The sequence below is a fragment of the Delphinapterus leucas genome, chromosome 12, assembly GCF_059928025.1.
Source record: "Delphinapterus leucas isolate spDelLeu-1000000601 "Yukka" chromosome 12, BTC_Dleu_Yukka2, whole genome shotgun sequence".
NCBI lineage: Eukaryota > Metazoa > Chordata > Mammalia > Artiodactyla > Monodontidae > Delphinapterus > Delphinapterus leucas.
In genome coordinates, this window is record NC_143140.1 from 46,794,572 (window position 1) to 46,809,189 (window position 14,618).

General features: G+C 35.1%; 1 protein-coding gene across 4 annotated transcripts in view; it reads left to right on the forward strand.

Annotated features, from left to right (window-relative positions):
• The window catches only part of CEP57L1 (centrosomal protein 57 like 1), a 61,420-nt gene that overhangs the window by 27,984 nt on the left and 18,818 nt on the right, over window positions 1-14,618 (forward strand). For 3 of the 4 annotated variants that reach the window (XR_002642011.3, XM_022554001.3, XM_030760295.2), the window contains exons 2-4: window positions 5,446-5,666; window positions 7,235-7,414; window positions 8,576-8,697. Coding sequence is in view for 3 of the 4 variants with exons in the window: in XM_022554001.3 (XP_022409709.2) it covers window positions 5,504-5,666; window positions 7,235-7,414; window positions 8,576-8,697 (465 nt within the window). In the remaining variant the exon portion in view is untranslated. Of the gene's footprint in view, window positions 1-5,445; window positions 5,667-7,234; window positions 7,415-8,575; window positions 8,698-14,618 lie in introns of those variants that run through there. The other variant, XM_022554045.2, reaches the window with a different exon arrangement.

Genomic DNA, 14,618 nt, shown 5'->3' on the forward strand with positions numbered 1-14,618 from the left:
TAAGTCCTTTTGATTGTATCTTCTAAGAATCTTTCATGTTGATCTCATTTACTACAGTCTTAGTTCAGGCCTTATATTTTTTCTCATCTTAATTACTTCAGTAACCTCTTAAATTGTCTCTCTGCCTGTAATTTCTTCTCCCTCCAATCTACCTCAGGGCCATCTGAATAAACTTCTCAGAATACAAACCTGATCATGTTATTCCCCTTTATATCCTTTATTAGCTCCCTATTGCCTGATCCTATAAAATACGAACTACTTGTGTGATATACCAAATCCTTTGTGGCTTGGCCCTCATATACCTTTTTAGCCATCTCTTACTGCCAACATTTACTCACTATGCTCTAGCCAAATTCACTAGGATCTGTCATGTCCCTCAATGATTATACTTCTATCTCTTAATTATGTTTTTCCAAATTTTGTGTTCCTGTTAAGCCTTTTATTGTTTGCTTGTTTTGATCTGTCTTTCACATCTTTCTTCAATGTCGTAAGCCTTTGTTAAACAACTTATATTTAAGAGTGGAGCACTAAAAAACTGATTGGAAATTCCAAATCCATCCAATCCATTCATTTTATTGTCTTTGGTATCTTTGTTAACTTGGGCTAGTCATATTCCCTTGATAAGGATCTTCCCGTCTCCACTTGGATATGTAGACTGCCAGTATTCTGTGTACTGAATCTTCCTCCTTTCAGTCTGGTTCCCCACCCTCACCTGTGCTGAGTGTCTCCCAATCCAGAGATACTCTAAAAGTCCCTCTTCATTAAAACAACAACAACAACAACAAAAACTACTGGTCTTCTTCCCAGACAAGGGGATAAAGCAGTCTTTTGGTTGTATGGAGAAGCAAAGGAGATTTGGGCATATAATTTACGTCTAAATTAAACTTTCATCCTATTCTCTAGGTTTCAGCCCTATCTTAACAACTTACAAATTTACTACAGAGGTGTAGCTAATTCATGAGCCATTTTGGAGGTTCTATAGGGTAAACTTAAAAGTCACTTTTATTACTTGAGTTAGGAATCTGCCTTTTTGCATTAGCTAAATCTGTTATTACTTGTACATCTGTTTTCCATTTTCCAAAGTTATGTTGTTGTCATCTTTTCTGATTTCTTTGTCCTTTCAGGTTTATATCTTTTTTAAAAAGTTTTAATATTATTTTAGTGGGTTTTGAAGAGGAAGCAAAAGTCAGTGTATATGTTCACTCTCCCATATTTACCTAAACTACTCTTTCAAAACTGTTCATAATTCCAAATTATTTCTGGCTTTACTTATCTCTCTGTCAATCAGAGTTAGATAATCCCTCTTCTGTGCTCCCATAACACCCTGTGTATGCTTTTGTTATGGAACTTATCCCGTTGAATCATATCTTGTTTTTAACTTGTCTCCCCTGCCACACATCGTTGTACAACCAATCTCCAGAACTTTTTCATCTGGCGAAACTGAAATTCTACAACTCCCCATTTACCCCTCCCCTCAGCTACCATTCTGTTTTCTGTTTCTATGAGTTTGACGACTCTAGATACCTCATATAAGTAGAATCATACAGTATTTGTCTTTCTGTGACTGGTTTATTTCACTTAGCATAGTGTCTTCAGTGTTCATCCATGTTTTAGCGTGTGTCAGAATTTCCTTCTCTTTTTAAGGCCAAATAGTATTACATTGTATGTATATACATTTTGTTTATCTGTTCATTCATTGATGGATGTTTGGGTTGTTTCCACCTTTTGGCTATTGTAAATAATGCCATTATGAATATAGGTGTACAAATATCTATTTGAAACCATGCTTTCAATTTTCTTTTGGATATATATACCTAGACGTGTCATCATTTTTTATGACGTTGACATTTTTTAAGAAAACAGTCCCCCCTTTATAAAAAATAGAATGTTTTCCATTTTTGGCCTTTGTGATGTATTGAGATTCAGGTTACACATTCCTGGCCAGAATGCTGCATAAGTGATTGCAAATATTATCTTCTGCTTTTCTTTTGTCTTTCAAATTTTTTCATAATTTCTATATGTTGTAGAATGAATTTTCATGTAGTCTTTGTATCTTTTCCTTTATTTTCCTCCTGCCTTTAAACACAAAATATCTTGCCCCCTTCTAAGATTATTTTAACTATTCACTGTTTTTTTTATAATTTTTAAAGTTAAAAAAAATTTTAACTCTGTAGGTTATTTGAAGTTCTCTACTGATGTGTGCTATTATGGAAAGGTTTAACTGGATTTTTTCCCTAGTTTTTCTAACATCATTCATTGAATGAACAACAAATGAATCATTTGTTGAATCCTATGGAAGTATTTATGTGAAGTTCTTAGATTTACTAATTTCTATTGACCAGTCAGTTTTTATATCACTATCTTAACACTTTAGTTATTATATGTTGTAAATAATAGGTTGTAATATCTATTAGAGCATCTGTAAGGCAAATTCCTTAACCTCAAATTATTCTACTCAATTGTAAGAGTACTTTTAAAAGTAATATACATTAAGAATAAAATAAAGTTAGTCCAGCCTTTACTGTGTTTGCTCTTTGGATAAGTTAATCTAGATGCATACACAAAGAAAACCAGATAAAAGAAGCAGAGCTGTTGATCTTTCTCCAGTCTCTCCAAGGAAAAAATCTAAACTTGAAAGAATTACCAGTACGGAAACAGAGAGTCCTCCATTTCAAGAACCCATTGTAGTATCTCTGACTGCTTCCTAAATGCTGTCTCCCTAATAGTCCTATGAGATTACACAAAGATGATGCCACCAGCAGGAATAGACATTGGTTATTTAAAGGGACCATTTTGGAACAATTACTTCCCTCAAGAACGAGTGAAAATGCTTTGCAGTTAAGTATTTGTGTCCAGCACATTCTTTAGAGGGGATAGTTTCTTTATGCAGTGGCACCTTAGTTGCAGCCAATTAAGGTGTCTTAATTTTATACACCATAGAGGCAATGGATAATTTCCCTGATTGTTTACAAGCTGTCAGGAATGGTTCCAGGCATAATTTGAGTTTTCCTAAGCTTTACCAGGCTATTGATACAATCGAGGCCCACATTTTACAGCCCTTTGCCCCTACTTGTGGGACAGAATACTCCAACAAGAATTTCTGAGGTCTTTTCAATAACCTACAGCTAGACCTCATACCAAACATTCACATTCCTTGGAGGATGGGGCTTAGGCAGCTCTCTGTATTTTCAGAAAACTTCCTCTAGAAAATTCTCTCATACATGCCATGAATATGTCCTTTCCAGCTGCTCTGTCACTCTCTTGCTGTCTCTCTCTGGCTGAACAGTACTACCAATGCAACAGAACTCTTAAAGTGCCAAAACTGTGTTAGTGACCTCTGGCAACTTCCCCCTTCATTGGAATAACATCTTATACAAAGCAAGGCAGCTAGTGCCTCAGTCTTTTATAGAGATCTTGGTGAAATATTTCTCACTTTTTACTTCCAGCCCTCTCTCTTCCCTACAGCCATGTATAAGTAGATGGGACTAGGTCAGAGATGAATTAAAATGACCACCACCATACTCTACTCAGAATCACTCCTCCTCTTCTCCACCAATTAAGGCTTTGATTTTGGATCAGGGTTTCTGTACACCTGTCATATTCCTTCAGAGTTTTTCTCCTAGGATGCCTCGGTTCTTTATGTAAATAAGCTTTGAGTAGTTTTTAAGCACTTGTTTATAATACAGGGCTAGATTGTAAGGGTTAAGCTGGAACCCCTATTACAGTGAGAACCCCATGGCTTGTTTTCTCTCATTTCTTTACTGTTTCCTTTCTTTTCTTCATATACCAGTAGGTTATTACTCTGCTTATGCCAACTTTCAGATGTGTTTACACATTTAATTTAAATAAACTTTGGTCTAATTTTTAACTTATTGGTATCTTCTGAGTAGTCATTTCATATACGCTAAAACCCTTGAATTTTTTTTAATTGGTGCAAGAATTGACTTTGTAAAATAATACTATATTTGGGACAGAGGAAGCAGACAGTCCTCCCAAGGACTTCAGTGTATAGTGACTAATGGCAAAATTTCATTCTTTTCATTATTGGAGAGACTCAACAGGAGCTGAAAACTGAATCAGATTTCTCGAGTAACTCCAAAGTTCTTTGGATAGTTTCAACCACATACCTCTCTCTGAAGATGTACAGCCATGTTCAGAACATCTGTACTTTGGGGCCCTGCCTTTACTTTATTGTGAGCCAGCTGTAACTAAATTTGCTCTCTTATTTTTTGAGGGAACAGCAACTTAGATAGATGCAGTCTCCCATGGGGAGCAGACAGTGTCTAAGCAGCAAGAACCCAGAGGGACAGAGACATGGTTAGTAAATGGTAGCTGGTGCTAATAACAAAAGCAAAAATGATCGCCTCCTAAGATCAAAGAGCATCAAGTATTCTAGCAAAGCTTCCTAGGCTCTATAACCTCTAATTTAGACTGATGAGAATGTCCTGGAAGACAACACATCATGACAGTGGCTAGAGTAGAAAATCCTATTGAGTGAAGTTATGTTCCCTGCCATCCCAGGAAATACAGTCATGGAAGTATCTTCCTTTGCCCTGTGAATTGGGAAGGTAGTGAAATCACTGAAATTTTACAGTTCTCAAAAATTAAAGTAGGCTAATTATAATTCTACAAAGGAATTCTAAATTTACATTTTAAAGCAAGCTTTCGTTCTAAAAATTGTGCTGGTAAATTGTTTTGTGTATAAACAATTTTCTGTTTCTTTCAGTGTGGTTATGAGTTAATTTATTTAACATTGACTATAATCTATTAAGTAGAATACATTTCTAAAATATTTAAATTACAGAAAGGAAAATAAAATGATTTGGGAACATTTAAAAATTATCTGCTAAGATGGTTAAAAGGGCTCTCCAACAAACATACAAAAAAAGCCCAGAATGACAAGGTAAAGCTATTTTAGATTTTCAGATTTGGAACCCTTCTAAACTACATGATTAGAATGCTAGTGCATTAAGTGGAGTTGTGTCTTATTCAAGGGTTAGACTCAGAAATTGATATATCCAAAATTACCCTTGAAAATCCCTTACGAGGCCAGTACATTAGCGTCTTAGAGAATCATGTTATGTGGGTGGCTTGTGTTTCAAAGCTGTGTTGTCTTTTAGAATATATACTTTTCTCTCTGAACCCTAGAGTCAAACTCCTTTAGAGGGGTGCTCAGATGATGAACTTGTGATCAACTGAAAAACCAGCAAATTCACACCACGCATGTAACGCTCACTCCAGAGCATATACTCATTGAAAGTCAGGCAGAATTGTCTATACTGTTTATAGAGTAAATAGTCATTTTTCTTTCTTTTACTGCTGAATTTATTATAATTGAATTTGTGATAATTAACTTCGTAAAGACAAAATTCCACAGTATATGATTATGTATTTATTTTAAAGTTTCATCTGAATTTTTGTCTAATGTTTTTGTCATTCACATAGGAAAGAATGATGCTATACTGTGCCATTCCTTTATTGGCACAGTACAGAAGTACAGATAATGGATTCTGAATTAATGCACAGTATAGTAGGAAGCTATCTTAAACCTCCAGAAAGAGTGTTTGTTCCATCAATCGCCCAGAGTGATGAATCATCTCAGACTCACTATTCTGTGAACTTAGAAGTTACCTCTCCTAAAATGCTTCATAGTCCAAATAGCCAAGGTAATTCTAATAAAAAATCTTATTTAACATTAGGGGAATGGTACGAAGTATGTTATACAAAACTTTTCATTTTTATATAGAAAATAAGATGATTGTGTATTTAATCTTAGTAAAACTGCTCATTTTGACTCTGTTTCTTAAAGTTTCTATAAACTTAAAGTTACTTAACATTTTTTTATTTTGGCTTCTTCAGCTATAAGATGAAAATTAATATAACCAGCTAGGCACATATTACAGTCTTATCATTAAAACGTCATTAGAAAATAGGAAAATACTCTTTGAAGAATAAAAGGTCAGATTTGGAGACTCCTTCTGATAAACAAGATGATTAGAATACTAACAAATTAAGTAGAATTGTCTTATTCAAGGATTAAATTCAGTAATTTCATATAACTGAAATTACCCTTGAAAATTCTTCATGAATCCAGTACATTGGAGTAACTACAAAATACAAGTATTATAACTTTTAAAATACAAGCTTAGGAGGATCTTAAAATTGAATTAGGAAAACATTTATGACTCCAGGCATACCTACACCATTACAAATTACTTTCTAAGATGATGATAGTCACGTTGTTTTTTAATCTTTTATAATAATGGTTGCCGTTATTAAATAGACTGGCTTTGTGGAGCAAAGCAACTGAAGAAATAGTAATCCAAATCAAAAAATAATCTCTAGCAGACATTTTTCTAATTGGATATAAACTATTTGAAAGTTAACTTATAACATTTATTTATATTCCATTTATCTCTAGTTTTTTATAATTTAAAGTTGTAACTGAGAAGAAAATGTAAGACAATATTTGAAAATTTTATAACTCTGAGCGTATCTGAATCATGAAGATATTAATATAGCTGAAAAGAAATCACAGTAGTACATGTGTAACACTTATAATCTTTCAAGCTTGACATCAGTTAAACCACTAGGTTGTAATTTTTTCTTAATGGAGGAAACTATGTTCTATCTCATATGTCCTAATTATTAACATTATATCTTGGACAAAGAAACAATAAATGTTTCTGGTTTGACTGAAACTGAATACATGAAGAACTGAGAAAAACTTTTAACTTTAAACCTAAGTTTCCTTGTTAATTAGTGGGCACTGTATTTTAATTTTCTTTATCCATGCTCAGACTCTTATGCCTCCCAACCTTCCTCCCTTTCTCTCCCTCTCTGTCTCTCTGTCTCTCTGTCTCTGTCTCTGTCTCTGTCTCTCTCTCTCCATATACATATATACACACACACACATATATACATATACATATATATATATCTTTTTGCCTTAATTTGAATATATTTATTTTATTAAATTTAGTGATTATTAGCTTTCTCATACCTCAAATTTAGGAAAGTACTAAATACAATCATAAATATATTGTTTTTGTAAGATATGTTAGAATTTGTCCCTCTTTAAAGTTTTGTCATTTTTCTTTTTTATGAGGAATATAAATTACTTATTTTTTTTGGTTCACTAACAAAAACATACTGCTCACTTTTATATGCTACTATGATTGTTAAGTGTTCAAAAATTCTCACTTAAAATATCAGGCAAATTTTTTTTCAACAGCTCTTATTTTAGCCTTAAAAACTCTTCAGGAAAAGATTCATCGTTTAGAGTTAGAGAGAACACAAGCTGAAGATAACCTGAACATTCTTTCCAGAGAAGCGGCACAGTATAAAAAGGCCTTGGAGGATGAAACAAAGGAGAGAAATCTGGCACATGAGGAACTAATAAAGCAGAAAAAAGGTAAGAACATTCAATAGTTCTCAAAAACAAGTGGTTACCAAAGTTTACAACTTAAAAATAATAAGCCCAGTCTAAGAAGATTTACTCAAATATCTTTGTTCTTATATGCATTCCAACGTTGAGGGCTTGTTCTCAGACATTTTGGTATTTGCACTAAATGGATATAATTTTGAACTTACCTCTATTATATCTGTTATCCCAGTTCATAAATTTTTGAGATTAAAAGAAAAATTAGACAAATTGTGTTTAAGAATTATAATATTTTCAGAATACCAACAAAATGCAATATGTTATTAGCCCATAATATAATTGGAATACTTCATATTTTCACTAGTTTTTTTTTAAATTAGAAAATATAAAGCAATACTAGTAATTAAACAACATAAAACAATAAAAATTAACTTAAAAAATTATATTTAACTTAAAAGATTAATTGGAAGAAATGGACAGGTAGGTGGAGGCTTCTGTGGAAATTATGAAAAGGACTTCTGGACATCTGTTTTAGAGATTTAGAACATAAGTTCTTTATATAATTTCACTTAAAAATTATGGCTTTTTTTTCCTTGTAACACTACATCACCCTCATAAACAAGGTTCAAATTTGTGTTTCAGCTTATAAATAGAATGAAGAAATGGGGAGGAAAAAAAAAATCCCAAGGTAATTGGACAAAAGTAGAAGAAAGAGCTGAGGAAAGTAATGAATTAAAGAATTAGAACGAGGTTGCTTATTATAAATAGAATTAACTGTGCAGTTAGTAGTCGAGAACAGAGGAAAATGGGAATGGTAGAATGCATATACCTGAGTTTCCTGAAAGAGAAGAAATGTATTGTTAGGAAAGAGACTTTAGGTCCTCTATTTTCCAGATGGTGTTGTTTCCCAGGAAGAGCCAGGTTTTTTGTTATCCCACAGGTCGCTGACATCCTTCCTTTTCAGAAGTATGCCCTCTGGGTGTTTATGAGGAGACAACGTTAAATTGGTTATATATAATTAATGAGATACACACAAAATGTATGTTCATAACTTTGGGAGAGTCAATATTTTGAACTAAAGAACTCTTGAACTTTTAGCTGTTGATTGAATTCATAGAATACATTTCTTGTTATAACTCTCTGATCTATGTGATAACTAACTGACTCATTATTACTTTTTCTTTTTCATAGATATAAGTATGCAGTTAAGCTCAGCCCAGTCTCACTGTACCCTTCTAGAGAAACAACTAGAATATACAAAGAGAATGGTTCTCAACGTAGAGCAAGAGAAGAATATGATCCTAGAACAAAAGGTGACCATATTTTCTATACTAATATAATATAATATATATTTTTTGTTGTGTATTTTTTTTTAACAAAGTGAATCAGTTATACATATACATATGTTCCCATATCTCTTCCCTCTTGCGTCTCCCTCCCTCGCACCCTCCCTATCCCACCCCTCCAGGCGATCACAAAGCACCGAGCTGATCTCCCTGTGCTATGCGGCTGCTTCCCACTAGCTATCTACCTACGTTTCGTAGTGTATATATGTCCATGCCTCTCTCGCGCTTTGTCACAGCTTACCCTTCCCCTCCCCATATCCTCAAGTCCATTCTCTAGTAGGTCTGTGTCTTTATTCCTGTCTTACCCCTAGGATCTTCATGCCTTTTTTAGTTTCTTAAATTCCATATATATGTGTTAGCAAACAGTATTTCTCTTTCTGACTTACTTCACTCTGTATGACAGACTCTAGGTCTATCCACCTCATTACAAATAGCTCAATTTCATTTCTTTTTATGGCTGAGTAATATTCCATTGTATATATGTGCCACAACTTCTTTATCCATTCATCCGATGATGGACACTTAGGTTGTTTCCATCTCCGGGCTATTGTAAATAGAGCTGCAATGAACATTTTGGTACATGACTCTTTCGGAATTATGGTTTTATCAGAGTATATGCCCAGGATTGGGATTGCTGGGTCATATGGTAGTTCGATTTGTAGTTTTTTAAGGAACCTCCATACTGTTCTCCATAGTGGCTGTACCAATTCACATTCCCACCAGCAGTGCAAGAGGGTTCCCTTTTCTCCACACCCTCTCCAGCATTTATTGTTTCTAGATTTTTTGATGATGGCCATTCTGACTGGTGTGAGATGATATCTCATTGTAGTTTTGATTTGCATCTCTCTAATGATTAATGATGTTGAGCATTCTTTCATGTGTTTGTTGGCAGTCTGTATATCTTCTTTGGAGAAATGTCTATTTAGCTCTTCTGCCCATTTTTGGATTGGGTTGTTTGTTTTTTTGTTATTGAGCTGCATGAGCTGCTTATAAATTTTGGAGATTAATCCTTTGTCAGTTGCTTCATTTGCAAATATTTTCTCCCATTCTGAGGGCTGTCTTTTGGTCTTGTTTATGGTTTCCTTTGCTGTGCAAAAGCTTTGAAGTTTCATTAGGTCCCATTTGTTTATTTTTGGTTTTATTTCCATTTCTCTAGGAGGTGGGTCAAAAAGGATCTTGCTGTGATTTATGTCATACACTGTTCTGCCTATGTTTTCCTCTAAGGGTTTGATAGTTTCTGGCCTTACATGTAGGTCTTTAATCCATTTTGAGCTTATTTTTGTGTATGGTGTTAGGGAGTGTTCTAATTTCATTCTTTTACATGTACCTGTCCAGTTTTCCCAGCACCACTTATTGAAGAGGCTGTCCTTTCTCCACTGTATATTCCTGCCTCCTTGATCAAAGATAAGGTGACCATATGTGCGTGGGTTTATCTCTGGGCTTTCTATCCTGTTCCATTGATCTATCTTTTTGTTTTTGTGCCAGTCCCATACTGTCTTGATTACTGTAGCTTTGTAGTGTAGTCTGAAGTCAGGGAGCCTGATTTTTCCAGCTCCGTTTTTTGTTCTCAAGATTGCTTTGGCTATTCGGGGTCTTTTGTGTTTCCATACAAATTGTGAAAGTTTTTGTTCTACTTCTGTGAAAAATGCCAGTGGTAGTTTGATAGGGATTGCATTGAATGTGTACATTGCTTTGGGTAGTATAGTCATTTTCACAATGTTGATTCTTCCAATCCAAGAACATGGTATATCTGTCCATCTGTTTGTATCATCTTTAATTTCTTTCATCAGTGTCTTATAATTTTCTGCATACAGGTCTTTTGTCTCCTTAGGTAGGTTTATTCCTACATATTTTATTCTTTTTGTTGCAGTGGTAAATGGGAGTGTTTTCTTGATTTCACTTTCAGATTTTTCATCCTTAGTGTATAGGAATGCCAGAGATTTTTGTGCATTAATTTTGTATCCTGCTACTTCACGAAATTCATTGATTAGCTCTAGTAGTTTTCTGGTAGCATCTTTAGGATTCTCTATGTATAGTATCATGTCATCTGCAAAGAGTGACAGCTTTACTTCTTCTTTTCCGATTTGGATTCCTTTTATTTCCTTTTCTTCTCTGATTGCTGTGGCTAAAACTTCCAAAACTATGTTGAATAAGAGTGGTGAGAGTGGGCAACCTTGTCTTGTTCCTGATCTTAGTGAAAATGCTTTCAGTTTTTCACCATTGAGGAGATGTTGGCTGTGGGTTTGTCATATATGGCCTTTATTATGTTGAGGAAGGTTCCCTCTGTGCCTACTTTCTGCAGGGTTTTTATCATAAATGGGTGTTGAATTTTGTCAAAAGCTTTCTCTGCATCTGTTGAGATGATCATGTGGTTTTTCTCCTTCAATTTGTTAATATGGTGTATCACGTTGATTGATTTGCGTATATTGAAGAATCCTTGCATTCCTGGAATAAACCCCACTTGATCATGGTGTATGATTCTTTTAATGTGCTGTTGGATTCTGTTTGCTAGTATTTTGTTGAGGATTTTTGCATCTATGTTCATCAGTGATATTGGTCTGTAGTTTTCTTTCTTTGTGACATCCTTGTCTGGTTTTGGTATCAAGGTGATGGTGGCCTCATAGAATGAGTTTGGGAGTGTTCCTCCCTCTGCTATATTTTGGAAGAGTTTGAGAAGGATAGGTGTTAGCTCTTCTCTAAATGTTTGATAGAATTCGCCTGTGAAGCCATCTGGTCCTGGACTTTTGTTTGTTGGAAGATTTTTAATCACAGTTTCAATTTCAGTGCTTGTGATTGGTCTGTTCATATTTTCTGTTTCTTCCTGATTCAGTCTTGGCAGGTTGTGCATTCCTAAGAATTTGTCCGTTTCTTCCAGGTTGTCCATTTTATTGGCATAGAGTTGCTTGTAGTAATCTCTCATGATCTTTTGTATTTCTGCAGTGTCCGTTGTTACTTCTCCTTTTTCATTTCTAATTCTATTGATTTCAGTCTTCTCCCTTTTTTTCTTCATGAGTCTGGCTAATGGTTTATCAATTTTGTTTACCTTCTCAAGGAACCAGCTTTTAGTTTTATTGATCTTTGCTATTGTTTCCTTCATTTCTTTTTCATTTATTTCTGATCTGATTTTTATGATTTCTTTCCTTCTGCTAATTTTGGGGTTTTTTTGTTCTTCTTTCTCTAATTGCTTTAGGTGCAAGGTTAGGTTGTTTATTCGAGATGTTTCCTGTTTCTTAAGGTAGGATTGTATTGCTATAAACTTCCCTCTTAGAACTGCTTTTGCTGCATCCCATAGGTTTTGGGTCATCGTGTCTCCATTGTCATTTGTTTCTAGGTATTTTTTGATTTCCTCTTTAATTTCTTCAGTGATCACTTCATTATTAAGTAGTGTATTGTTTAGCCTCCATGTGTTTGTATTTTTTTACAGATCTTTTCCTGTAATTGATATCTAGTCTCATAGAGTTGTGGTCGGAAAAGATACTTGATACAATTTCAATTTTCTTAAATTTACCAAGGCTTGATTTGTGACCCAAGATATGATCTATCCTGGAGAATGTTCCATGAGCACTTGAGAAAAGTGTGTATTCTGTTGTTTTTGGATGGAATGTCCTATAAATATCAATTAAGTCCATCTTGTTTAATGTATCATTTAAAGCTTGTGTTTCCTTATTTATTTTCATTTTGGATGATCTGTCCATTGGTGAAAGTGGGGTGTTAAAGTCCCCTACTATGAATGTGTTACTGTCAATTTCCCCTTTTATGGCTGTTAGTATTTGCCTTATGTATTGAGGTGCTCCTATGTTGGGTGCATAAATATTTACAATTGTTATATATTCTTGGATCGATCCCTTGATCATTATGTAGTGTCCTTCTTTGTCTCTTCTGATAATCTTTATTTTAAAGTCTATTTTGTCTGATATGAGAATTGCTACTCCAGCTTTCTTTTGGTTTTCATTTGCATGGAATATGTTTTTCCATCCCCTTACTTTCAGTCTGTATGTGTCTCTAGGTCTGAAGTGGGTCTCCTGTAGACAGCATATATATGGGTCTTGTTTTTGTATCTATTCAGCCAATCTGTGTCTTTTGGTGGGAGCCTTTAGTCCATTTACATTTAAGGTAATTATCGATATGTATGTTCCTATTCCCATTTTCTTAATTGCTTTGGGTTCGTTATAGTAGGTCTTTTCCTTCTCTTGTGTTTCTTGCCTAGAGAAGTTCCTTGAGCATTTGTTGTAAAGCTAGTTTGGTGGTGCTGAACTCTCTCAGCTTTTGTTTGTCTGTAAAGGTTTTAATTTCTCCATCAAATCTGAGTGAGATCCTTGCTGGGTAGAGTAATCTTGGTTGCAGGTTTTTCTCCTTCATCACTTAAATATATCCTGCCACTCCCTTCTGGCTTGCAGAGTTTCTGCTGAAAGATCAGCTGTTAACCTTATGGGGATTCCCTTGTGTGTTATTTGGTGTTTTTCCCTTGCTGCTTTTAATATGTTTTCTTTGTATTTAACTTTTACAGTTTGATTAATATGTGTCTTGGCATATTTCTCCTTGAATTTATCCTGTATGGGACTCTCTGTGCTTCCTGGACTTGATTAACTATTTCCTTTCCCATATTAGGGAAGTTTTCAACTATAATCCCTTCAAATATTTTCTCAGTCCCTTTCTTTTTCTCTTCTTCTTCTGGACCCCTGTAATTCGAATGTTGGTGCGTTTAATGTTGTCCCAGAGGTCTCTGAGACTGTCCTCAGTTCTTTTCGTTCTTTTTTCTTTATTCTGCTCTGCAGTAGTTATTTCCACTATTTTATCTTCCAGGTCATTTATCCGTTCTTCTGCCTCAGTTATTCTGCTATTGATCCCATCTAGAGTATTTTTAATTTCATTTATTGTGTTGTTCATCGTTCTTGTTTCATCTTTAGTTCTTCTAGGTCCTTGTTAAATGTTTCTTGCATTTTGTCCATTCTATTTCCAAGATTTTGGGTCATCTTTACTATCATTATTCTGAATTCTTTTTCAGGTAGACTGCCTCTTTCCTCTTCATTTGTTAGGTCTGGTGGGTTTTTATCTTGCTCCTTCATCTGCTCTGTGTTTTTCTGTCTTCTCATTTTGCTAATCTTACTGTGTTTGGGGTCTCCTTTTTGCAGTCTGCAGGTTCATAGTTCCCGTTGTTTTTGGTGTCTGTCCCCAGTGGGTACGGTTGGTTCAGTGGGTTGTGTAGGCTTCCTGGTGGAGGGGACTAGTGCCTGTGTTCTGGTGGATGAGGCTGGATCTTGTCTTTCTGGTGGGCAGGTCCACGTCTCGTGGTGTGTTTTGGGGTGTCTGTGGACTTATTATGATTTTAGGCAGCCTCTCTGCTAATAGGTGGGGTTGTATTCCTGTGTTGCTAGTTGTTTGGCATAGGGTGTCCAGCACTGTAGCTTGCTGGTCGTTGAGTAAAGCTGGGTGCTGGTGTTGAGATGGAGATCTCTGGGAGATTTTCGCCATTTGATATTGTGTGGTGCTGGGAGGTCTTTTGTGGACCAGTGTCCTGAAGTTGGCTCTCCCACCTCAGAGGCACAGCACTGACTCCTGGCTGCAGCACCAAGAGCCTTTCATCCACACGGCTCAGAATAAAAGGGATAAAAAGTAGAAAGAAAGAATTAGAAGAAGAAAGAAAGGAAGGAAGGAAGGAAGGAAGGAAGGAAGGAAGGAAGGAAGGAAGAAAGAAAAAGAAAGAAAGGGAAAGAAAGAAAGGAGGGAGGGAGGGAGGGAGGAAGGAAGAAAGGAGGGAAGGAAGGAAAAAAGGAAAGAAAGAAGATAAACTAAAATTAAAGTAAAATATAATAAAGTTATTAAAATAAAAATTAATTATTAAGAAAAAAGTTTTTTAAAAAAGCAAAACGGGGGCTTCCCTGGTGGCG